This window comes from Hippichthys cyanospilos, chromosome 10, assembly GCF_059441005.1.
Source record: "Hippichthys cyanospilos isolate Australia breed blue-spotted pipefish chromosome 10, RoL_Hcya_1.0, whole genome shotgun sequence".
Taxonomy (NCBI): Eukaryota; Metazoa; Chordata; class Actinopteri; order Syngnathiformes; family Syngnathidae; genus Hippichthys; species Hippichthys cyanospilos.
Window position 1 is genome coordinate 11,247,220 of NC_142378.1, and position 25,000 is coordinate 11,272,219.

At 37.5% G+C, this 25,000-nt stretch overlaps 1 protein-coding gene across 4 annotated transcripts in view; it reads left to right on the top strand.

Annotated features, from left to right (window-relative positions):
- Positions 1-608: 608 nt before the first annotated feature.
- The window catches only part of camsap2a (calmodulin regulated spectrin-associated protein family, member 2a), a 38,682-nt gene continuing 14,290 nt past the window's right edge, over positions 609-25,000 (top strand). For 2 of the 4 annotated variants that reach the window (XM_088425421.1, XM_088425419.1), the window contains exons 1-7: positions 609-1,115; positions 3,721-3,980; positions 16,080-16,241; positions 16,623-16,709; positions 21,166-21,198; positions 22,655-22,796; positions 23,509-23,648. In XM_088425421.1, coding sequence (XP_088281547.1) covers positions 980-1,115; positions 3,721-3,980; positions 16,080-16,241; positions 16,623-16,709; positions 21,166-21,198; positions 22,655-22,796; positions 23,509-23,648 — 960 coding nt within the window. In that variant the 5' untranslated portion in view covers positions 609-979. The remainder of the gene's footprint in view (positions 1,116-3,720; positions 3,981-16,079; positions 16,242-16,622; positions 16,710-21,165; positions 21,199-22,654; positions 22,797-23,508; positions 23,649-25,000) is intronic. The other 2 variants (XM_088425422.1, XM_088425420.1) reach the window with 1 other exon arrangement.

Below are 25,000 nucleotides of genomic sequence, written 5' to 3' on the forward strand. Positions count from 1 at the left end.
TAACCTAACTTAAAATAGGTCAGCTTGGATTCGTCGCTACCTGAACCTTAAGCATATGTTGTCATTTTAAGTCAACAGAAAGTCGAGCATTCTAACTGTACAATAAAAATTATTTAGTTTTCAAATGTATTATGGACAAAATAGTAACAGTTTACTGATGAAAAAAACTAAATAAATTAAGGACCCCTTTTATATATCTATGTATAGTGGCAATTCAATGCATGCCCATTTAATAGAAGAAAGTGCAGCAAAGTTGTGCATCTACCTCCTGTCATTCATTCAACAGAAAGTCATACCTGCTCACTGAGCATTGTGTTTAATTAAACACGCGTAGTTTTTACAACGAGTATTGTAATAATTTTTGTGATATTTTTGGTTGGTGGTGCGCCGTGTGACCTTTGGCTCAATAGACTTTTGGTTTAAAACTGGTTTAAAATGCTCAGAAAATATTCTGTAGTTGTCCAGACTTTTCATGAACGCAGGGTCCGCGCATGCGCACTACGCTCAATTTGGGTGCAGAGGTTGGTTGGTTGGAGCGTGGTTGGAATGGCTCGCCGCTGCAGGGAGGGAAACCGCACCACGGCTTTGGCGCTATGAAAAGCAAGTTAAAGACACGAATCACACCAATTTTCCTCACGAGAAAACAATGGACACGAAAGGAAGAAATCCTAGAATTGCAGCTGTATCCAACAATGGAAATCGTCACATTTCCGAGCTGAATGAAGAACACTTTTCCTCGTAAAATTCAAGGAAAGGGACCCTGCTGCTTTGTGCGAAGAAGCCCCTCACATCTGATGAATGGATGAGAAATACCACGATTCATTGCGTCAACAAGACATTTGAGAGACAGAAGCCCCTTCCAACGCTGTTCCATTTGTTTGTTTTTTTTCATTGACAGCGTTTTCCATCGAATGCCACTCGCGTGATGCTTTGGAGCTGTTTCGCTGTGTAGGACTGAAGAAAACGACTGCGTGAAAATATGGGTGAAGTTAAGGACGGAATCGTGAAAAATCTCTTCGTTGCTCCAGCTATCAAGTCTTTTGAACACTATGACTTTTCTCGTGCTAAAATCTGTTGCAGTCTCTCTTGGCTTCTGTCCAAAGCATATGGACGAGGTAGGTGTATCAGCTACCTGCATCATTGTTTTTGTTGTAGTCCCATCCGTTTGAGCACCATCAATCATGTTATCGTGCATCTGTTTGTATGTCAAACACCCAGATACAAAATATATAATACTCATTCAAATTACCTGAACCACATTGACAAAATAACCTTTTCGTCCTTAGATACATCTCACATGATTCAAAATTACCTCTGGCCTGAAAAATAAAACAACGTAATATATGAGATTATATAAATGTAATTCCTTGAGTGCTTTATAGTAATCAATAGGTTGCCCTTTTGATGGTAACTCATTGTACTGGGTGACAAGGAGTAACCTTGAAATCGCTGCACACATCTCATATTTGGAGCAGTAAACATCTTCATTGTGACACCTTAGCTGATTTTTGTAAGGTTTATTACTGGTAGAGTTAGTGTTGCACAAAAAAATCTTCACTAGACATGTAAATAAGTTGGCTTATCATAACATGCATTTATTGAATAGTGATGGATAATAACGTAACGGTGTATATCCAGACATTATGATCCTGAGTGGGTACAGAAAATTCACCTACAGAGAAAGGGATTAACCTCAACTAATTAGATATATTACATTATGTAGTCTAATAATCTCCCGCAGTCCATTTTTTTTTTCTTTTCACAAAAGCTTAGCTCTTCTGCTGTCCTCTCACAATGACAAGTTTCTTGATGAGAAATTACTAGGCCTTTATATGGGGTAGCTGAAGAAGAAAAAATAATTATATCAACAGCTAAGTATTCTTGTCTCTGCTGATTCAGACTGTCCCGCATTTATGCAGAAAACTGCAATGCCTCTTCAGTTGAGAAATGCCATTTTTATTAAAGGTCCATATTCAACAAAAGTACTCTTTTGCATGTCATATTTGTATTTTACACAAAAAGTATTAGAGACCGCATAAAAAACTGTAATTCAACAATTTTACTGTCCTTTTACACATTCTTCCTATGTTGGAACTACAGTATATGTTGGTATGGCTGTAAGCCACACACCTCATTATCAGTGTGACAGAAAAGTCCAGCAACCAAGAGTTACCCTACAGATCCTCAATACATATCCAACAGCACTGAATGAAATGGGCTAGTTCCAAAAATATAGCCCACCAGAGATTGTGAGCAAGCAAGCCAGCTGGCTTACATGTACATCTCTACCAACGCTTTTCTGTTCTGAATGCTTCTCATGTATCTCCCTTATTGTGTCAATGCAGTAGTGCTGTGTAGTCAATACAAGCCTTCCCAGCTGACCAGATGATTTCTAAAATTGATGCAAGTTGTCAGAATGCAGAATACAACCTAGGTTACAGAGTCCTATTTAATAAAATTAATTTGGCTCTGAACGAACCAAGTGTATCTTTTTATTTTTCTGTTAGCTTACATAAAATGTGCTTGTATAAGTAGAACCAACATAAAATTGTGATTCATTCACTAATTGAATGCTAAGAAATGCCGAAAAGAATGTCCAACCACATTATGATCATTGGGTGCAAACAAAATCAACATTAAAGCAAAAAAGGGAATGTTTTCCCCTTTTTGTTTTGGAGCTTGCTATGCTAACCCTATCAAGACTAAATAGGGATTCTGTACAGTCCTATGACATGAGGGCCTTTTACACGCTTGAACCATGTCACCCACTTGAACTGGTTATGTAAGTTCATGAAGCAGATGATTTGCTATCACTTGCAGTGGGCTTTTATTCTAATTCAGCTTTGGCCTCTGACATTGTTTTGGATGGGTCTGGAGGAAAATTTCAAATATTGACTCAAATCAGTACTGTAACACATGACATGAATGTAAATACTAAAAGTGTTTGAGCAAAGAAGGCTGTACTTCTGTATTGACAAAGAGTCCATCTGTAGCTGACCTCATGGACCATGGTCATGAGGAGGTGATTCATCGACTGACTTTAAATGTGTTGTGTTGAGTGCAAGAAATCTGTTTAGGTCCTTACCACATGCTCTCTACAAAATTCATTTTTACATAAATTTATTTGGTGCTGATCTTGGGATTGATAAATATTCCTTATAATCTTATCACAATATGAAAAAAGTCAACCAAACGTTGCTTCACTTTAAGCCTTGATCCCTAAATTTTAATTTGCAAATGTTATCACTATGTTAGAATATTAGTTTGGTAGCATATGGAATCTCATCCAAGGCTTCTGAGTTGTGCATACAAACACAGAGAACACAAGGACACATACAACTCGCACACACAAATAAAGCATCTCTTTTTGATGAGACAGGGTGTTCCCAGGGAGCTGGATGATGTAGAGATACAGACAAGATGAATCAATAGAATGGCGCTCCCCCTGCGGTTGCCATAGTAACGTTCCAGGTTTATCCACATATTTCCATCAAGTTACTGCCAAAGCATTGCAGGGGACATTGAAACTGTGCTGTATAAAATGTAAAGCCTGAGATTCTATGCACTAGTGTAAATTTATCCACAAACATTTTGGCAAATTAAGATGTTGTTCCATCCATTTTCTATATCCACTTTTCCTCACCTTGTTCAATACTTAATAAATAATAAATGCAATATTCATAGTCAGATTTTCACTATTTTCTTCCGTTGATTACATAGATGGCATCCCAGCAGACATGAAAGAGCCTTTCTACACGGACCAGTACGAGCAGGAGCATCTTAAGCCTCCTGTTGCCAATCTGCTGTTGTCTGCTGACCTTTACTGCCGGGCCGCCAACCTCATATTGAAGACCGATCCTCCCGAGCCTCTACTGGGCCACGATGCAGTCATTCAGGCTCTGGCCCAGCAAGGTCTCTATGTCACTGACCACGACAGAATTGTCACTGAGAGGGATCTTCGAAAGAGGCCTGTGCAAATGGTAGGAGTGTGTTTTTAATTAAATTGCGTCTGCATTGTTGAATATATTGTTGTTTGGACTATTTTGTCACTTGCCACCCTGTGAACAATATCAAAAATCAAAAATAGAAGAATGTGTTCATTACTACCAAAGTGTCTACCTGCTGACCACCTGACCAAAAAACTAGCAAACGAGCCAAACTAACTACCCCACCGACTCTTGACATATTGACAGCATCAACCTACTTATCTGCCAACAAATCTGGTCAACCCATGTGATGAACACATTATACTTCATGGCAACCAAACAACCACGTATCTGAATATATAATCTTCAGTACAAAGTTTGTCTCATTTCCATGAGTAACCTAGTGCATCATTCATCTATTTTATTCCTTCCATTTTCATGTGATTCATCAGTTTGTTAGCTACTTACTTGTCATGAAGGCTCACCTTGAAAAAATGTTTTTTGAAAATGTCACTTTAATCATCTGATGCACTTGGTTGTTAAAAATGTCCAGCTTTTTGTTTTAAATCATTATATTATTGGAACTACACATAAGGATGACTTTGTCGGCTGCCAGTTAAGCAGGAATTGAGCATCCTTGTTTGTATCTGTGTCTCAACAGGAGGCTTTACTGCCTCAATGAGCTGCAACTTACTGTGTTCAAAAGACAATTAGCACACAGTGTGCCTGTAGTCTGTTTGCAGAGTCTTGCTGCTTTTAATTTCTCTTCTATGCTAATTAAAAAGTTATTTAAGTTCTCCTGGAACTTCAGCGAGACAACAAATTAAAACTGCTATATCACTATCAAATTTAAAATGCAGTAATTTGCAATAATGCAAAGCATTGAGCAGTTGTATACACAATTGTTTCTTCATGTTTAAATGTACTTTGTGTTCGCTATGATGGTGTCTAATTTGATAATTAACACTTAACTCTCTGATTGCTGGGCCTACACCCATTCAGCATTTTAGGAAGAGTAAGCAGCCAACTGTCAACATAGAGGTGAAGTGGCACTGACCTTGGATTGGAACGTTGTGAATTAGTCCGGAGAATTCATTCGAGACATCATCCGTTCTATTACACGCTTTCTTTTGATGAAGCAGAATCACGGGAGTCTGAGACAGGCTTTCCCTTCTCTGGGGTTGAGTTCACCTATGGTTGTTAAAAGTTCCTTGGTGGCAGGGACCCAGATGTACCCATAGTTCATAAAAGCCTCTAGATGTTGTGTTGTACTGGTTGTCAAGCCTCTGTAACATTGTGTAATAATCAGGGACATGGAATGGTAGACCTTGTTGTGGTGCACATGGTTTTTAAGAAGTGGCCGACCCCGGAGCAAGTAAAAGAAAATTCAAGGCTGGGTTTCACATACATTTTTAATCATGCCTTCGCTGCTAAATTTTTCCCATTTCTCATCATTTATTGCTGGACATTCCCACTGTTTAACCTTCTCCCATTCATGTTTTTATCCATTCCCAACTTCCTTTGTTGAAGCAGTGGTTTGTCTTGTGCTTTTATTAGTCTATTGTCAAGTGAATCCTACCAGCTACTTAATAAACCTTGATTGTTGAGTTTCTAAATTTTTGTTTCTTTTTGGGAGACATTTATTATTCATAAGCTTTCTCAGCATCTGACATGGTTTGTTGATTTCAAGCTGTCCTATCTGAGGCATGCTATTCTCAAGCAGTTTTTGAATGAGCAACCTTTGCATGATCAGTTTAGTGCGCAGGTCAGCAACATCTTATACTGCTACTGATATTTTTGTCTTGATGAACACAAAGCTAACAAAAACGGACAGAGCCGATTGTGTCCACTTTTGTTCTTCTTTCCTCAGCCACGTGAGAAAAACTGTGGCATGAAGATGTCTTCAGGATGTACCTAAATCACATTTTCATTTAGATACCTTGGCATATGTGGCATTGACAGATTGCTGGAGAAAGAGGGTGGTTTCCCCACATAAAGCATGTGACAGTAGTTCGGTGGCTGACATTAACAGTAAATGTTTTAAGATTATATTTGTTTTTACATTATAAAATCAAATAATAAAGGTCACCTTTTTACAATCATTTCAATATGGCTTTCCTATTCATCCATCTATCTATCCATCTATTCTCTGAACTATGTGCTGACCTGCTTTGGTGACTGGCGGGATACACCTTCAAGCTGGTTGCCAGTCAATCACAGAGCACAAATAGATAAACAACAATTCACACACGCATCCAGACTGCATCCCGGATTTGAACCCGTGAGCTCTGCACGTCTGCAGACGTGCTAAAAAGTTGCTCAGTTTGCCACACCTTTCACATTATTATTTTTTGAACTATTAAACTATTTTATATGTATGTAGATAATTATAACTATTTCATATAATTATTACTCAATGTATCCCAGCCCTAATTATATTGCATCTCATCTTTTGAACACCCACATTTGCCATTTATATTTCTTTCCTTGCCTAATAAAGAAGTAGTAGAGGAAACATTAATTTCTTTTCACTGGATGACTAATAGATTTTCATTTAAAGATGAGTCTTTCTGAGCCCATTGCCATGGAAACAGTGAGTGAGACTACTATAACTACGTCAATATAAATGCCAAATGATTGGCATTAATGATAGCTCCATGTTCTTTGACATTTTCATGAGTGATTTTAAGACATGATTTACATCCAAGTGCAAGACGTCTACAGAGAGGTGAATATTCTGGAAAAATGTATTCAATCTTTGGCATTCATGTACTTTATATTGTATTTGAATGCCTTGCCTCAGTTGCTTCAGCAGTTGGGATGGTTAATGGCTTTGCTTGCAGGCATCCAAACAGATGTACCCTAACTAGAAATCAACAAGCTCTGCTGCCTGTCTTCTTTCTTTGCCCGTAGCGTCTGTTGTGCATTTTATTAGAAGTGTGCCTATTCATGATTGCAATTTAATTTCTATATATCAAGATCTCCTATGTGAACTACCGACATGTTCATGTTAGTCGTTTGAAGCTAACCAAATGTAGAATTTAAGTATACAGTAGTGCAATATAATGCCATGACTTTTACATTTAACAAGATGTTGTCCATGTTTTTCCATACTGACAAATGTTGAATTTCAGAGTAATACTCTGCTGAAGGTAAGAAAAGCCCCACCATATATGGTTTCACGTCGATTTTATTGGTTATATACTGCTCTGTGACTGCATACGAAAACCAATAAAAGTGACAGTTTTACTGTCACACATAGCAAGGTTAGGGAACGCTTTCAAACCAAGATGCAGGCGTTGTGTATTATGTAGTTGTCATTAAAGCTATGATGGTGTAAAATCAATGTATGCCTCTGAGCAGGCGCACCCCAAAATCATAAAATATTTATGGTAGAGACTGGATTCAGATTCAGAAAACCTGATGTATTCCTACAAGGTAATTAAGATAGAAGGCTATTTTACAATATCCCCATATGTTCTGTATGTCTGTATACTGATATGTTAAAACATATCATCTCAGTTGAGCTTGTCTTTGAAAATAGATGGAAACCGTTCTTCCTACTTGTCTCCATCTCTGCTGCTTTCATTGCCCAATTGAGAAAGGGATGCGTTTCCATGGAAACATTCCAGTGTGTGGGGTGTTGTTTGTAAGTGTGGGTGGGTGGTTGTGGAGTGGCGAGTGCTCATGCCTGCACATGTCATATGTTCAGTATGTGTGATGGGGCTGGAAATGTAAGTACTAAGGAAAAGAATTCTGCCTTGTAGAAATTCTTTTAGGCTTTAGCTTTCCTATATAAAGGCATATAAAAGACAGGCAGAAAAGAATTTATCTCAATGTTAATCTGCTGTCCACTGCCCTTACTGTTTTATTCTAATGTACAAAGATGGATGAAAGCAGCAGGGTAGAAGGGAAGCTGATCCAAGCACCCTCTGTTCTCGTTAGCTTCAGTGAAGTCACAGCCAGCATGTTGTGCTCAGTGCCAGAAGCCACTCTAGGCGATACACTATGGATGGCTAAGCAGTGTTCATCATACATGCCGACATCTTTTTCTGCTCACCACTGTAGACTGCTATTTCTGCTATTTTTTTTTTTAAATATGAGACCTTTTTTTAAACTATATTTATATTTGTTGAATATATACAAATCTGGCTGAGGTTTTGTTACAGCTGCAGTTGTATCATTGTGAAGACTGTCTTCCCTTGTGAACCAGGAGGAGAGAAAAATAGCCCCCTAGTGAGCTTTGCCAAGGGTAATACAAAGAACTACAAACATCTATGCCTTGGCCTGAAGTGCCTGAACAATGAACCTTCTTGCAATGACAATAACAATTCTAATTCTATATTCAGTTGCATGGTACGGATTTCTAAATGATTCTTTTTGCTTTTGTTGGCCGAAATGCAAATTCTTGTGTTTTCCTTCGTACTGTCGGTTCTTACTGACCAAGAAATGAATCAATAGATCCAAAACATGGCAGTGAAATTAATGTGTCGCTTATATCTATTCTGTTTGTCGCATTTTGCTATAGGAGCAGCAAATATAATTTTAGATGAGCCTAATATTTTTTTCCAGTAGTGTTTATTACAATTTTATCATCATAAATGTTGTCTTTACCATTGTTAATGCCATGTTGTTGACATGGGATCAATTCCAACTCATTGCGCTCTTCACAATCATATTTAATATAAAATAAGCTATGAACAAAAATACATATGGAATTCAAAATTATTTTTAGCTTATATGTTAAAATATTGACCTAATTTTTGGTATAGCTGTGGTAACATAGCACATAATCTTTTTTTTTTTTTTTTTTTTTTTTTTTTTTATTTGTTCATTAAGAATGTACATTTAAATAGTATTCCGCTTCATTATTACTTGGTGAACATTTTCAACTATTCCTAGAGGAATTATGCAGTTGCAATTACGAACTGAAGAGGACAGCGTAATGTATTAATATGATGTGGGAGTCACTGGGGAAAATGTTTCTTGTCAGAAGCACAATGAATTCTACTCTGTAAATGACTTTGAACAATTAGGCAGGTGTGTTTGTAATGAGGTAGCTACATTTATGATTGTGCACACACACATACACACAAAAAAAAGTTTTTTGTGATGATTATTTTGAGACTGGGAATAATTCTGGTCACTGCATACACGCATACTGTCTGTCTTCTGTGGTTAAGTTATAGGGTTAGTTTTGGAACACTTTGTGGCAGGATACTACTGAGAGTCTGGTTTCCATAGGCAATTTCAGTCCACAGTTTCTGTATCGAATTCACAGATTGGCAGGCAATCAAAGGGCCTGCATGTTGTAACAGAACTTTGAAACTATGGAGTATATTTTGATCCTAGAAATACCAAATAAAACAGAACTTTGAAACAAGAGATTTAGTCACATTTAAATTAGGACTAAATTCTGATCCCAGACTGTAACAAATTTAATGACTAAACCAGTTTGACATTTAGACAAAATTTTTGCTTGATTAAATTTGAAGGCTGCTAGCATTTTAACTTCATTCTCACACTGAGAAAAGGCTACTGCAGCACACTTGATCCTACTTAACATGCAGGGAAAAAACAACTTCACACTTGACTGACTGACAGGGTAACATTGATGTTTTGAATTCATGTCTTTGCTGACAGTTTAGCTATTCACATACTGTATACATGCAGCAGACTAACAGGAATAGTTGCATTCATTTGCAGTCAAGACTGCAAAGACTGTATACTTTGTGGAGTAAAGCATTGTAAGATTTATTTCTTAACCAATCTGGGATTATACTAGTTAATCTCTGAAATCTTAATTCTTGATTCAACCAGGACATGTTAAATAATTCTCTTCACTGAAGCTTCAAAATCTTGAAAATGTTCTTCTTGTTTCACTTATCCAAATAACAACCACCTGCCCTAATTCAAGTTTTTAAATATTTTAAAATTGTTGAGTGTTCTGCTTCTTTGCTGTTGTTATTACATATGAAAGTATCACTCCACTATTGTTCTTCCGACTCACTGCTTGGATAGTTTTGGCAAAAATAATGTATTTCTAAATATTTATATACATTTCAAATTCTTCAGCATTACTGTGAGACCCCGATAAGAATAACCTGCTACTGGTCATTGAAGTGTTGTCAAATACTGCAGAGAAAATGTCCTGATTGTGACCCTCAATGGGCGATAAGAGATAGGGGCTGCTGAGTGCTTTTCCATGTCCATCTGAGGCTGTATGAACGTAGTCGAAGCTTGACAGATTCTAATTTTAACCTTTGACCACAGAATGAAGCCTTTTGGCTTGGATGAGGGGGCTCTGATACCAATCTAACTAGATTGATTTTACATTTTATCTGAGGTCATCTCCAACATTGTGTCTTTCAGGCTAAAGGAGGTCCAGTGGACTGCAGTGCAGTATATTACTACATGGTTCAGTTGGTTTGTTTTCCCACAGGGCACCAATAGACTTATTTAGACATGATGCTGTAGTCAACATAGTTTGCACCTTAGAAGTCACTGCGTTTCAAGGGCATACTGTCCTAAGAGGAAGTTAACAACTGTATATTGTAAACATGAAAGCATCCACTCTTCAGCAAAGACTTTCTACATGTAACCTAGGGGTCTCACCTGACTCATTATTATAATAGTTTGATCATAGTAGTTCATCAATCAATCAATCAAATTTTATTTATATAGCCCTAAATCACCGAAGTCTCAAAGGGCTTCACAGAATGAAAAGAGGTCATACAGAGACATCTTTTCAATGTAAGGTACACAACAGCATCCCCTGTCAAAGCTCCCAGAAGGGGAAGGAAAAACTCAAAAACCCCAATTTGGGGAAAATCAGAAACCTCCAGAAGGGACCACAGGTGGGAGGAGCCCCCTTCCAGGCCCACAGGTTGAAGTGGATGCTGCATGTACCGAACACAGAAACAATATAAATTACAGAAAACATATTGTGCTATATAGTGCAGTGATGTCTTGACAGCAGGCAAAGCCATTGGGCAGGAACCATCCCGCATTCCAGCCAGGTGGACCGCAGACGGCTAGACTCCTAACCCGTGATGGTCGACCAGCGCAGGACCCAATGGAGGCGGTCAAGTCAACCCTCACCATCTAGCTAGCCCCCTCTCCCGGCCGGAAGAGGGGGGCAGGAAAAAAGAAGAAGGCTGCAGACAGGCTAATTTAACTAAATGCTTTTGAGTATAGATGTGTTTTTAGTCGGGATTTAAAGATTTCTACCGAGGTGGCTGCGCGAACTTCCATAGGTAGGGCATTCCATAGTACTGGCGCGCGAATGGAAAATGCCCTTGATCCCGCAGACTTCTTTTTAGCCCGTGGGGTCGATAGCAAACCGGCATTTTGTGATCGAAGTTGTCGGGACGGAACATAAGGTGATACTAAGTCGACGAGATAGGAAGGAGCTAAACCGTGTAAAATTTTATAAGTAATTAACAACACCTTAAAATCACATCTCACGTGTATTGGAAGCCAATGCAGGTCAGCTAGAATCGGAGTAATATGATCAAACTTTCTCGTCCTTGTCAATAGTCTCGCCGCTGCATTCTGTACACACTGCAGGCTTTTAATGTGAGACATGGGAAGGCCAGAAAACAAAATGTTGCAATAGTCTAGGCGCGACGTAACAAATGCATGAATTAATGTTTCTGCATCGCTAAGAGAAAGAATAGGGCGAATTTTAGCTATATTGCGGAGGTGAAAAAACGCCGTTCTTGTCATGTTATTAATATGTGTTCGAAAGGAGAGAGTTGAGTCAAATATCACGCCGAGATTTTTTGCAGAACTACTTTGGGAAATAATACAGTTTTCTAGGTTCAGCGTGGTATTCTTAAGCAGGTGCTGATGATGAGCAGGGCCAATAAATAACATCTCAGTTTTATTAGGGTTGAGAAGCAGAAAATTGGAAGACATCCATTGTTTAATCTCGGCGAGGCAAGCCTCCAGTTTACTGCACTTGCACGGATCCGTTATTTCTAAGGGCATATAGAGTTGGGTATCATCAGCATAGCAATGAAAACTAATAGCATGTTTACGTATAATATCGCCGAGAGGAATCATGTAGATGTTGAACAGTAAGGGGCCAAGTACTGACCCCTGCGGGACACCACATGAGACGGAGAAAGACTCAGAGATTGCGTCGCCATAAGAGACACTATGCGTCCTTCCCAGGATGTAAGATCTGAACCAAGAAAGTGCTGATCCCGAGATACCAACACATGATCTAAGACGTTCTATAAGAATATGATGATCAATAGTGTCAAATGCGGCACTAAGATCAAGCAGTAATAATATTGATGAGATGTTGGAATCCGAGGCTAAGAGAAGATCATTCGTCACTTTTACTAGGGCTGTCTCAGTTGAGTGGTTGGCCCTAAAACCTGACTGAAGGAGTTCAAATCTATTGTTGTCTATCATAAAATCACTAAGCTGTTGTGTTACAACTTTCTCGAGAATTTTGGCGATAAACGGAAGGTGTGACACTGGCCTATAGTTAGCGAGATCTTCAGGATCTAGGTGTGGTTTCTTAAGTAATGGTTGAATGACGGCCGTCTTAAAAGCTTCAGGTACAATGCCAGAGGAGAGTGACAGGTTGATAATATTCAAGACAGACGACCCCAAGATCGGGAACAACTCTTTGACGAGTTTGCCTGGAAGCGGGTCGAGCATGCAGGACGTCGGCTTTGCTGCATTAACCAGTTGTGTAAGACACTCCAGGGATACTAAATCAAACTGGGACAGGGTAGCCAGACTTTCATGAACCTGATTGTCCGAACTAGCATCAACAATCACAGTTGAGGTGGTGAGCGGCGCTGCCTTTTTTATTTCTTCCCTTATTAGCTGAATCCGCTGAGTAAAGGATTGCATGAAATCGTGTGCTGAATAGAGGGAATTTTGATTAACCTGCTGCTGCTGTGTTAGCTGCGCTACCGTCTCAAATAAATACTTTGGGTTGTTTTTATTAAGACTAATCATTTTGGAAAAGTGATTAGTTTTTGCTAGCCTAAGAGCCTCTTTATATTTCAGCAAGCTATCGCACCAGGCCTGACGGAAAACCTCAAGTTTAGTTGTTCGCCATTTACGCTCAAGTTGTCTACTTAACAGTTTACACGTACGCGTTTCCTCCGTAAACCACGGAGTGCGCCGCTTCGGACGAGTTTTAAGTTTCAGCGGCGCAATAGAGTTTAGGGAATTTAGGAGAACCGAATTAAAATCATTCGCGAGCTTATCGACTGAGCCAGTGAAGGACGGAAAGGCAGCTGTTGCGGAAGGCAGTAATTCAGAAAGTGCAGCAGTCGTTGAAGAATTAATATCACGGCTCTTAAAGCCTTGGTTGTGGACAACAAGACCACACTGAGCTAGGACTTCAAATGTTATAAGATAATGATCAGACATAACGTTAGTATGTGGCAGAATTATGACGTTTGAGGCAGTTAGGCCACGGGTAAGCACTAAGTCTAAGATATTACCATTCCGGTGTGTTGCTGCTTTTATTATTTGTGTAAAACCAAATGCATCGATTATTGTTTGAAAAGCTACAGTAAGTGGCTCTGATGGGGAGTTCATATGAATATTGAAGTCACCCATAATCAATATATTATCTGTGTGAGTTATTAAGTCAGCCATAAGTTCAGGGAATTCATCTAAGAATCCAGAGTATGGGCCAGGAGGACGGTAAATAACTACCACATAAAATGGTGGTGAGGAGCTCGATCGCATAACGAGAGCCTCAAAATGAGGCATTATGAGGCATTGATCACAACAGATTTCAGGCCAGAAGAACGCTTGACTTTTAACCAGGACTCATGAAACAATAGGGGGGTAGAGCGGATATATGTTAGTAAATAATGTCTGTAGATGATGGATTAATGCTGACCGTCTAATGGGATAGATATAATCATGCAAAAGAAACTATTGTCAACCGTCGACTGAGAAAATTATAACCATGAAACAGAAAGATTGTTTTTATTCTCGTTGCTACGGTTAGTTTGTTTGTTGCAAGAATACATTGTTGTTGTCAGCACTTCCCCCGTTATATTAATCTATTCTGCCAAATAAAGTGTGTAATTCTACAACTAGTCAGAGAACACACTTGGGACGTGTGTTAAATATAGATATATGCATCTGAGTACTGTACAAGCAAAGTTAAGATGGTACGAAGCAATTATCTAATCTAAAGGTTGTCTCTCAAGATATCTGCGTATCGTAGAGGAAAAGGCCTTTTTTTAAAATGGCATGGCCTTTTCTAAGGGTGGTAAATATTCATCTAGACACAGAAGCAAGTTTTCTTGCCTCTAGCTTTCATCTGACATTTCCACGTGGTCAGCTGATAGTCCCCTGTCCATCGTTTTTATTTCAGAGCAACCATCACTTAGCTAATCTATTTGCAATTTAGCATACAGTATATAAAACTCTTGTAAGAAACACCATGCAGTCCATTTTAACTTAAACATTCTGATGACTAATCAATACAGGCCCAAAAAGAAACAAAAACAGGATGATATGTATTATGCACATACTATGTATCAATCTCATTATATTATGCATACCAATGTACCTAATATTTCCTAATCCTGGCAAGAGCTTGAGCTGCTACATTGACCATTCTTCTACAAGGCCCTGGTGGCAGTGAATTAATTGAGAACTACAAGTCTGTGGTCACCGGTCAAGTAACATTTGCTTTTTTATGTTGACATTTTATGTCCGCCGACCACAGCGGGTTTAAATCAATATCCGCAGATTGCTCCTGAGTTAAGATCGGATGTAAGCAGAAACTGGCCTCTGAGGAATAGAACCATGTTCTGATTGGACTTGCCAAGAGCTGATCATTTATTGTGGCTACAGCCATCAGACATGTTTCTGTATCCAATAATCTCGTTTGTTTGTTTGTTTGTTTGTATTGGTGTGTTAGTGTTTCTCAGGGGGAAATTTCCCTGTGCTTAGACAGACTCAATAAAAGCAAAGAAGAAACATCTTGGCAGTCTATTATTAAGTGGGATTGGTTTTCTACTGGGTTGCTACAGACTCCAAATTTAGCCTTCCACTAAGTATTCAACATCACAGTGAAAATAGACTACACAGTGAAACCATACCCTTAAATTAGCTAAATTGTCACACGTCATCATATTTTTTTCAAAATCTCATGATGCAACACCTCCTGGAAAAAAAGAAATAAATGTCTGTAAAACATGCAAAATGTAATTCATCTATTAAATGTGTTGTTTGCAGAGTAAATTATAATGGAAAATGGTCAGCATTTAATGGCCTTCACAGATGTAGATCTGAATCTGTACTGAATCACATTACAGCAAGTTTATGCAATAAATTCTAATTGCAGGCAGAAAATTAGGCTGCTCTCTTGAAGCAGTTTTATGATCACAAAGTAGAAATTGCACATTTTAAGAATTGAACATTGCCATTCATTCAATGCATTTTAAATGAAATGCAATATTGGAGTATATACAGTAGGTCTTTCTTTAAAATTAGCTGTTGCTGTATTTTTTTTGTTTGTTTCTTTATTTTTCTAGAAATTCTATATAAAGCACTCAGTGGTATTTTCGCTTGGTATCAGACGTGTGACTGCTCAAGAATACTTGTACTGGTATAAGTCTGAAAATTTAATTGAATCCCTGGTGTAAAATGTTTTCTTTGTTTGTTTTAAATTACATGAAATTTTAAAATCTTGTTATTGTTATATACAATGTTGTTATTATCATCTGAACTATTCACTTTAAGCAGACTGGATGTTTTTGGTGGGGGCTGATGTTTTTCTTTTCAAGGCAACACCCATAAGAAAACAATAGACTGTGGACAGATTCAGATTCACTCTTTAGTATCCTTATAATTACTGCTATTTTGTCAAATTGTTCCAAAACATAAATTTTGGGTCTTGATGATTATATAAGTTATATAATTAAATAAAAAAATTTATTGTCACTGCACTTTTACATGAAAGGCAGCTGTTTAGTCTGTTTGTCACGTCATGTATAAAAAACAAGGGGGAATGTACAAATATGTGAAAATAATTTTAACATCAAAATATGCATGTTTTTTTTTCCTTCCTGTCGCCCATGTATGACTTAATTAGCACCATTGTACAAGTGATGCTACAATTTAATTATCACTCTCTAATCCTTCTTTTTGCAGAGTGCCCATCTGGCAATGATCGACGCTTTAATGATGGCATACTCAGTCGACACTCTGATTGCAGAGAAGGTGATGGCCAGCATTCGCCAGTATTCATCATGCCACTCTGAAGAGGAAATGCCATACGACACAGAGGATGCGGTGACCACCTGGATCAACAAGGTTGGTGCGAGACGTTTGCGAAAAGATACAGCTATAATAATGTGGTTAGCACAATAATACACTAAAAGAATAAGTAGTATGCTTTTGTTATTGTGTCTTAAACCATACCGATTATTTTCCCCGTAAGCCACACACACAGCCGTAAAGTCCTGCTGGTCAGACATATGGCACTCCATAGGTGTAATGTGCACCAGCCTAGTAGGTGAGCGTACACAAAATATATTGCTATGAAGTAGCCAACTCTAATATTGTGCTGGTAGGGATCTGTAACTTTACTATAACCTTATATAATCTATAAGGAACTATACATAATTTCACCTAATTATTATTACTTCTTTTGCTGTCAAAGCAAAAGTTGATCCTGTTTTCGCTCCATTTTAGATTAATGAGTATCTGAAAGACACTGTGGTTCAGGAGGAGAAGAAAAAGAAGGAGATAGAGAGTGCAGAGACAGCAGAAAGTCCTCGGGTGAGTTTAACTCCTTTCTCAGCAAAAACATGCAGATTTGTTTTGACTGACAGTTTGAGACACACTAAGCAAATCCACTTTATGAATTTAAGTCCCTGACATCTGTGTCACTTGGCTATCTGGAAGCACTTCCTCGAAACTTAAGCCACTGAAATCCCACTTTCATCGAACGAATCACAAAAAGTTCGGATTTAAATCTTTGCAGAAATCCTTCTCTAAATCTGTGCCTTAACCAGAACATCTTGTCTAATTAGGCTAAGGGTTTATTTGTGTGCGGCCACTAAATGTCCAGCCCGCAGTCTCAATTTGTTATATAATGGTGGTATCAACAAATGCCATAAGACATAATGCTCAATTTGAGTGTGTGTGTGTGTGTGTGCGTGTGTGTGCGTGTGTGTGTGTGTGTTTGTAACTCTGCAATAAATTGTTCACTGAAGCACTCATTCAGTTATCTGGATCTTTCTAAATACAACAGTGAAGACTTTCTGATGCAGTGCTTCTTAGTTATTTTTTGCAAAGCCTCCCTTAGGAAATAGAAAACAGTTCATGCCCCCACTTGACTATAAATAAGATCGTTATCTATAAAAATGTTATACGTGTATTTAAAATGGTATCCTTATTAACAGCAACAAAAGGAAAAAAACTATTTAAATAAACTTTAAACAAATACCCACTTTTGTTTCCACAAGGTTTATAGAGATTATTGGATCGTCTGGAAGAAAAAAAACAGCAACGTTTCTGAAATAAAAAAAACAAAAAAGTCAATCAATTATTTAAACTGGAAACATTTTTGACCAAGTGAAGCTTTTGATGCAGGGTCAAAAAAAGATAAATAAGAGGAGCACCGATATCTTAAAAGCTTTACCCATAAAAAAAGGTCTAAAATACTGAGCTATTTTTTTTTTGAAATCACATTAATCATTAATGTGATTTTGAAAAAAAATGTTGACAGAAATTTAAAGTTTATAACTCGCTCACAGACTTTGACAATGAGAGCCTCACTGCGTCACCTGGGACCACGATTGTCCAATTATACTTCACACAGCAAAAGCAAAGACTATTCCCCATCACGCAACAGAAAAAAGGATGTGTCATATGTGCTTTTCCACAAATTGAGTTCCCAGTACCTTAAAAAATATGTTTGATATTTTTCATTCAAAGTACCCAAAAGATCAAGAAAGAATGTCACCACATTGGTGGTGCAGACCTGCTTTGTGGCAGTGAACTAGCCTCATTGTGCAAAAAACAAAACAACAAAAAACAAAAAGTCCTTTGTGTATGTGTTTGCTTGTTCATGTACATGCACATATGTGTGTAAAAAAAGCCAATCCTGTGGGTAGGTGCGTGTCTCACTACTAGGTCCTTTGCCTGCAAATTTTACTGTTTGATGCTGATCTGACTGGTCAGAGTGCAGAAGCAGCACAGCATGCCCCGACTGACCTCACATTATTTCATCATGACTTCTCTCAAACTCCAAAGCTTGCGATCCAAGTTAACGTTAGAAAAAAAAAAATCATAAGACAAAACACACTTATTTTTAATGAAAAAAGTAAGTAAAATATTGAGTAAAAATTAAAATCTAGTTGTGTAATGCATTGTAATACATGTGTTTAATTAATTGGAATGTTAAACTATCATGCTGCTATCATACTGCATTTGACTAATGCATCAATCCCATTGCAACTACAAAGCCCACAGTGACAAAATTGTGTCCTTCCAATGGCTGTTAACCCTAACCCACTTAATAGGGTTGATTGCATATGACAACACATTTGCGCAAAAATGTGCATAAGGTGCAAACTTATGGCCAAATGTTTAGAAAGTGACACCTGCTATACGCATCATTTTGGAAAAAGAAGACGTCCCAGGCATAAAGTGTCAACATGGTTCAATCTACAAACACTTATACATCTTACACATTGTGTACAGTGTAGAGACTTCCAAGTGCACATAAAGAAAACAGTTTGCGTAGAAAGCTAAGATTTATTGTATGATAACTTTCACCCCAGTGCGGTCCAGTTAGCAAATATCATTTTGCTAGTTTCATGAAAATTACATTGTGGTCACAATTTTCATTTGAAGTCCTAAGTCCTACTTTGGGATTGTTTATTTAAAGCTTACTTTATCAGTTCATTCCCCATTTACGAATCCCAATCTCATTATTAATCCATATATAAGGCGCACCTGATTATAAGGCGCACCATCGGCTTTTAAAAAAAATAAGGCTTTTAGGTGCACCTTATAGTGCAGAAAATACGGTACCTGCACAGACGTTGGAGTAGCAGTTCTGAATTTTCAGCTGTTGAAATGTGCAGAGGACATTTAGGTGCCTGGTGACATTTTGCACTGTAAATCACTGCATTTTACGTGCTTAAACACAGCATTTCTCAGGATTCCTCTCAGACTTTGTGAAAGGTATGAGGGCAACTGTCTTCATATTCGGGGTATTTGCAATAAAATAGCGAGTCTTTACAACTTTTGGCTCGCAAACTTATTTTCCTGCCTGTACCTTTTGTGTTGTTGGTCTTAAAATAATGGTTTTGCAAATTTAACACCAACCTTCTTTGACTTTTAGCTCAAACTAGTAATGTCAAGCTCTCCAATTCCTTTGATTTAACAACTTAATATCTTTCCATTCTAGACACTGAAAAAAAACAGTCAATGATAATCAAATGAAACTCTGTTAGTATAATGGTTGCTCTAAGAAATGGATAAAACTAAACATTGATCAATTTACTTACTTAATAACTTGCCTGAACTCAAGAAGTTAATTGAAAAGGGTAAAGTGCATGTATTACTGCACGGTCAACTGCAACCAGAGTGTCGTTCGAAAAAGAAAATCCTCAAACCTAAAATGCTTTTCTCAACCATTCAACTGTACCCCCTTTTCTCTCTTCACTGGGCATTCATATTTCTGACAGAGGAGTGGAATGATCATTTCTTAATTTCCCCAAAAAGGGGACTGTGCATGTGTTTTTTTATGTTCACGCTGAGATGTTTGATGAGAAAACGTACCTCTCCCCTGGGGGTTTCGATTTAGCCGTCTTAGCAGATTTTAGTCTCAGTTTGAGTCCACTTTCCCTCTAAGACATGGCACATGACTTTGTTTAGAATGATATTCAGTATTCATACACCCAGGGCAGACCTTACTCCTAAAATGTATACTGGTAAACTGTATGTAGTAATTGCTATTGTTACTGGTTCATTTCCTTACAGGTTATTTACTTTTTGGCTTGAGGATAGCACAAAGAATTTGAAAGATTTGGATGAAAAGAAATAACATGAAACTATATAAATGGAAAAATATTCCAAATTTGACATTATTTTTTTTAACTGTGACCGACACCACCTTTTCTTATCTGAGTAAAGCATTAAAGCTATGTCTGGCTTACAAAATATTAGGTTATTTCTTATTTTGTGCCTAAACATTATTGATTAATATTCTATCAAGTCATCAAATAAGAAATAAGAAAGGATAACAAAATAAAAAAAAAGAAAGAAAGATTAAAAAAACGAATAAAAATATTCAATCATATTTTTATGTAGAACAATCTATTTGATAATTTCCATATTTCCAATTATCATATATTTTTAAACCTGGCACATGGTATGTTTGTAAAAGCAAATGTGAGGTGTCAGCCAACAATATAATGAAAGTCAGCTACTACTCCCTAGGGTAATCAAATAAAAACAACTCTGATGGTAGATCTCACTATATCATGATGGGGTGCTTAATTATGTGGCCTTTGAAAATATATCACTCTTATCGACCCTATAATTTACTTCCCCACTTGGAGTAGGCTTGAAAGAAGTGTCTTTGAATAGTGTTTATTTATGTATCAATTGGAAGCTATACATATAAAACTGGTAAAAATGTGAACACTCCAAGCCACATGATTCTCACACACGCTCCATAACTCAGGTGTGTTTGTGTAATTTACACTTGTGTGATTTGCAAATTTTCAAGGGAAAAAAAAAATCTTTGCCAATGCTATGATGTGAAAGCTTTGTAGTCCAGTGCAAATAGATAAACCTGATTAACAAATAACTGTCAATTAGATCATTTGTTTCTCCTTTGATGTCATCAAAACTCAGCTGGTGACTTAAATTACCATTTAAAAACCTTAAACTTTAATGACATCAAGAGAATCCAATAAAGTGACCTTTGATTCTTTCATCCTCTCATCTACAATTAGGTAGAGATTAAGATGTGTGTTGAGTAGCCCTTCGATTTTTCTCTTTATGGCAAAAAAAAAGGAAAGTTTGGATATCCTTTGTGTAAAGTTTAATCTCTTTAATATTGACTACTGTCTGGATGGGTTCTTTACACTGTTGCATACAGTATCTATGGTCTTGCATCCCTTCTTGTCTATGCTTGTGCGTGCCAGTCATGTTGTCAACTAATCTCACTAACAGGTATTTCTTTGTTGTTGCTGTTTGCCTTTTGTTACTGCAGTCTCCAACCAAGTGGTACATGAAGCTTGTGCCTGTAAGTCAAACCATTAATGCTAAACCCTTCATTCACTGTGCCATTCATTACCTTCACTACCACCACCTTGTGCTTTTGCCACTGCAGTTTCACACCACAGGAACCTAAACCAGAAGCAAGACCACTCCTCATGCTTTGTATTTGACTTCAAGCTTTTAGCCTAAAACAGCAGAATGCAAATTTAAAACCTATTCTAAAGTTAACGAGGAGCCAGTGAAGATTCTTTAGGATGGTGCTGGGTTCAAGATCCGCTTTTGAGTTTCTCTTTTGCAAAACTCTTTTCTATCCTATTGTCATTTCTGACATCACTGTCTGTAATGATTGACCTATGCACCTATTTGGTTTGATCCATTGTGCAAACCTGCAACAAAGGTTTAATTGATGAAAAGGCTGAAACATTTTCATTATTGGAAAATAGAGACCATTTTCTTTATTCTTGCAATAATTATCTGAGACATTTAGGTTTGATACACATAATTACAATGAGAGATTAACGATTTAGATGCAATTTTGATTAAATCCATCCATTTTTTATTGTATGGAATATGTTTTGCAAATATTTGCGTAATGCTCAAGAAAGTAGTATCACCAGTCAAGTACTCCATATCAGAGAAAATGTCTGTTGTAATATCAATCAAATCAATCAATCAAATTTTATTTGTATAGCCCTAAATAAACCCAAGTCTCAAAGGGCTTCACAGATGAAAAGAGGTCATGTGGAGACCTCTTTCGAAAAAATAAGTCGTAATACAGTAATTGCACATTAAAAAAAAACAAATAAATAACATGATTTTGTCCAAAAATGATTGTTCTTGTCTGGAATCCATTGGCAGGAAATGAATGTCCCTTGTAGACTTTCCCCTGGCTACATTGGAAGGCTCTTTGTCATGCCTCAGGCTATATTCGCTCTCCAAACACAACAGAAATATTTATATATTTATTGTATTGCATTCCCCACATAGATATGCCCATGATTGTATCACTATAAAAAATGTCATAAGTCACACCCCACCCTCCTAAGTGAGTACCTAAGTGAATAATGCTTCTCTTCAAATTGCGTCCGACGAGTTTGTTTTCCCTTTAAGGGACAATGTGTAAGATTTAGACATTTTTCATCACAGACAGCAGGAGGTGCTGCATTTACCATTGTCCCTTTAACAGACATGGCAGCCTCCGGAGGAGTTCCACCCCCCCATGTAATATAATTTATATGATAACCAGACTTACAATTATATTTAAAACATACTGTTGGTCATTAAGAACACATTTATTTGCAAGTTTTTGAAATGGATAATCATTTAATTTATTCCTTTTTAATGAAAACAGTATAAGTCTTACACATTGTCCTTTCAAGTGACCAAACTAGCTAATTCTCCAAAATATCAAGTGAGAGAGCTCTGTCCGAAGGGCAATCTACTCTGTAAAACATTCTCTGACTAATGTTAACACTCTTCAGGCTCGCTACAGGAAGGAGCAGAGCAGCACCCAGATGATGCCCTGGATCCCCCCTGTGGACAACCTGCTAAAGGACAGTATAGATGGATCGGCACTGTGTGCTCTGCTGCACTTCTACTGCCCCCAACTGCTGCCGCTTGACGGTAGGAGCTGCCTGCAGCACAAAGACACTATTGAGACTCAAGCCTATGAATTCACTTGCACTCAGTTTTGTACACCGGAATAATGCAAGCGTTTATCAATAAAAGTTCTGTTTTTGCTGTAGAGAATAACATTTCTCACATTCATCATATGCACAGTGCTTGGGACAAGTGCTACATTTGTGTGCTCAGTTTTTGATGAGATCTTGATTTAGCAATGGCGAATAAAATTAATGACAATAAATACAAATCTCATGCGTGTCCCAGCTTTTCGACAATCATTCCCTGCTTGCACTTTCAAAACTTGCATTCTCAATGCATTATCAAAAGGTAAAAAGGAAATCTCACTGTAACCTCACTATTGTCTGTTTAATGAGACACACTTTCCCGTCATACACAATAGATTGAAAAATTACAAAATCAAATCAGTTGTTCAGTCTATATAAGTATGATGATGGGTTCACAACAGGCCCTATTTCCCCTGCAAGACAAAAGATCAATCAGTGACCATTGTTTCCTTTTCAAATGCATGTCTCCACCCACTTAATCATTGATCATTCTGTCATCATTCACCAACACTTAAATAGTCTGATATTTCCCAGGCAGAGGAAACCAGACCACTTTATTTGTGATCATCTTAAGCAGTAGCATAGTAAATTCACCGAAGGCAATCTTGCAAGCACAAGCAGGTTGATGGCTCCCTCTGTGTTCCCAGATGTGTGTCTGAAGCAAAACATGACGCTGGCGGATAGTCTCAACAACTTGCAACTCATTAAGAAATTCTGTAATGACAATCTGGAAAGCTGCTGCCACTTCAGTCTGGAGGATATGCTTTATGCCTCATCCACCCTCAAGGTACTTCTCAGCAAATAACATATTTCTGAAATATATGTTTTTTTGTTACTTTGGTGACATTTTCACAACGTTTATTGATTGTCACTATTATATTTTTGGTGCTGAATCAGTCGTCTTTGTTAAACATTTGTCATTGTTGTTACTTGTATATTGGGGGATATTTTATTGAAATGAGCCAAACTGCAAAAGTTTATACCACTTTTAGCAATTAGCTTACCATGTGTTCTAACCATTTGACTCCAATGGCGCTCAAACTCTCTTCTATTGTGTTTTGTGGAAATATTCTTCTTTTTAAAGGTAATTATCAGTATGCTTTATGAATTTACTGTTTAATTTCTTTCTGTGTCACACTGAGCACTGTAAAGAGGTTGCTATAAGAGCAAGGCTAGTGGTGGCCCAAGATTTTTTTTGAAGTACTATGCTGTAGTGGCTCGATGCAGCACAACAGATCTGGTACTATTCATGGGGTTTTGATGAAAAAAAAGATTAGAAAAGCAGATGGTGTGCTCCTGTGCCAAGACAGGCGCAATGCTCTCTTGTGAGTTAGTCCATGGAATAACATTTTAATCCAAATTTGTCTTCATCAAGTGACCACAATTCTTTCGTTCGCTGGCCTTTCATTAATAGTCTTTAATTTCAATTTTTCTTTCATTTTGAATTTGCCTGGTTTCATTTGGAGATTGCACATTTTATTTGCATTTCTTTATTTAGTATAAATAGGAATGCATTCGCTCTTTATCACAAACAGTATTATGGCATTTAAAAAAAAGTTTCACTTCGCCTCTATGTATCTTTGACACCGCAGTTTGCCTCAGCAAAAACACAAATCAATCCACTAGTAAAGATCCTTGTATTTTCACTGTTAAATAGCATGAGGAAAGAAGTCAATACAATTTAATTTATGTTTGTGTAGTAGAACATAGTACATTACGCAAAATTTTAAACAAGCGCTTGCATGACTGTCACATAGAGAAACATTCATTTAAGATCAAAATAACTCAAACACATCAACTAGCACTCTTCCTGCCTGGAAACAAATTTAATTGTCAAATGTATTTGTTAACTTGACTATTTCATTATTTGGCTGATACCAATTACAGGCATGGCAGTCTTGAGAGCAGTGGTGTGGCTGAAAATGCATAGACTGCCATTAATTTCGGTAACCTTGACCCAATTTCCTCTGCAGTCATACCCGCAGTAGCAGTGCGTCACACTAATGCAGACCTTATTATAGAGATGGTGTCGAGACATTGTTTTGATGTGGAGAAAAATGTTTATGGGGTGGTATCATTCATCCAAACAAGGACATAAAGTCACTTCAGGGGGTACGTGAGATTTTAACAGGATTTCTG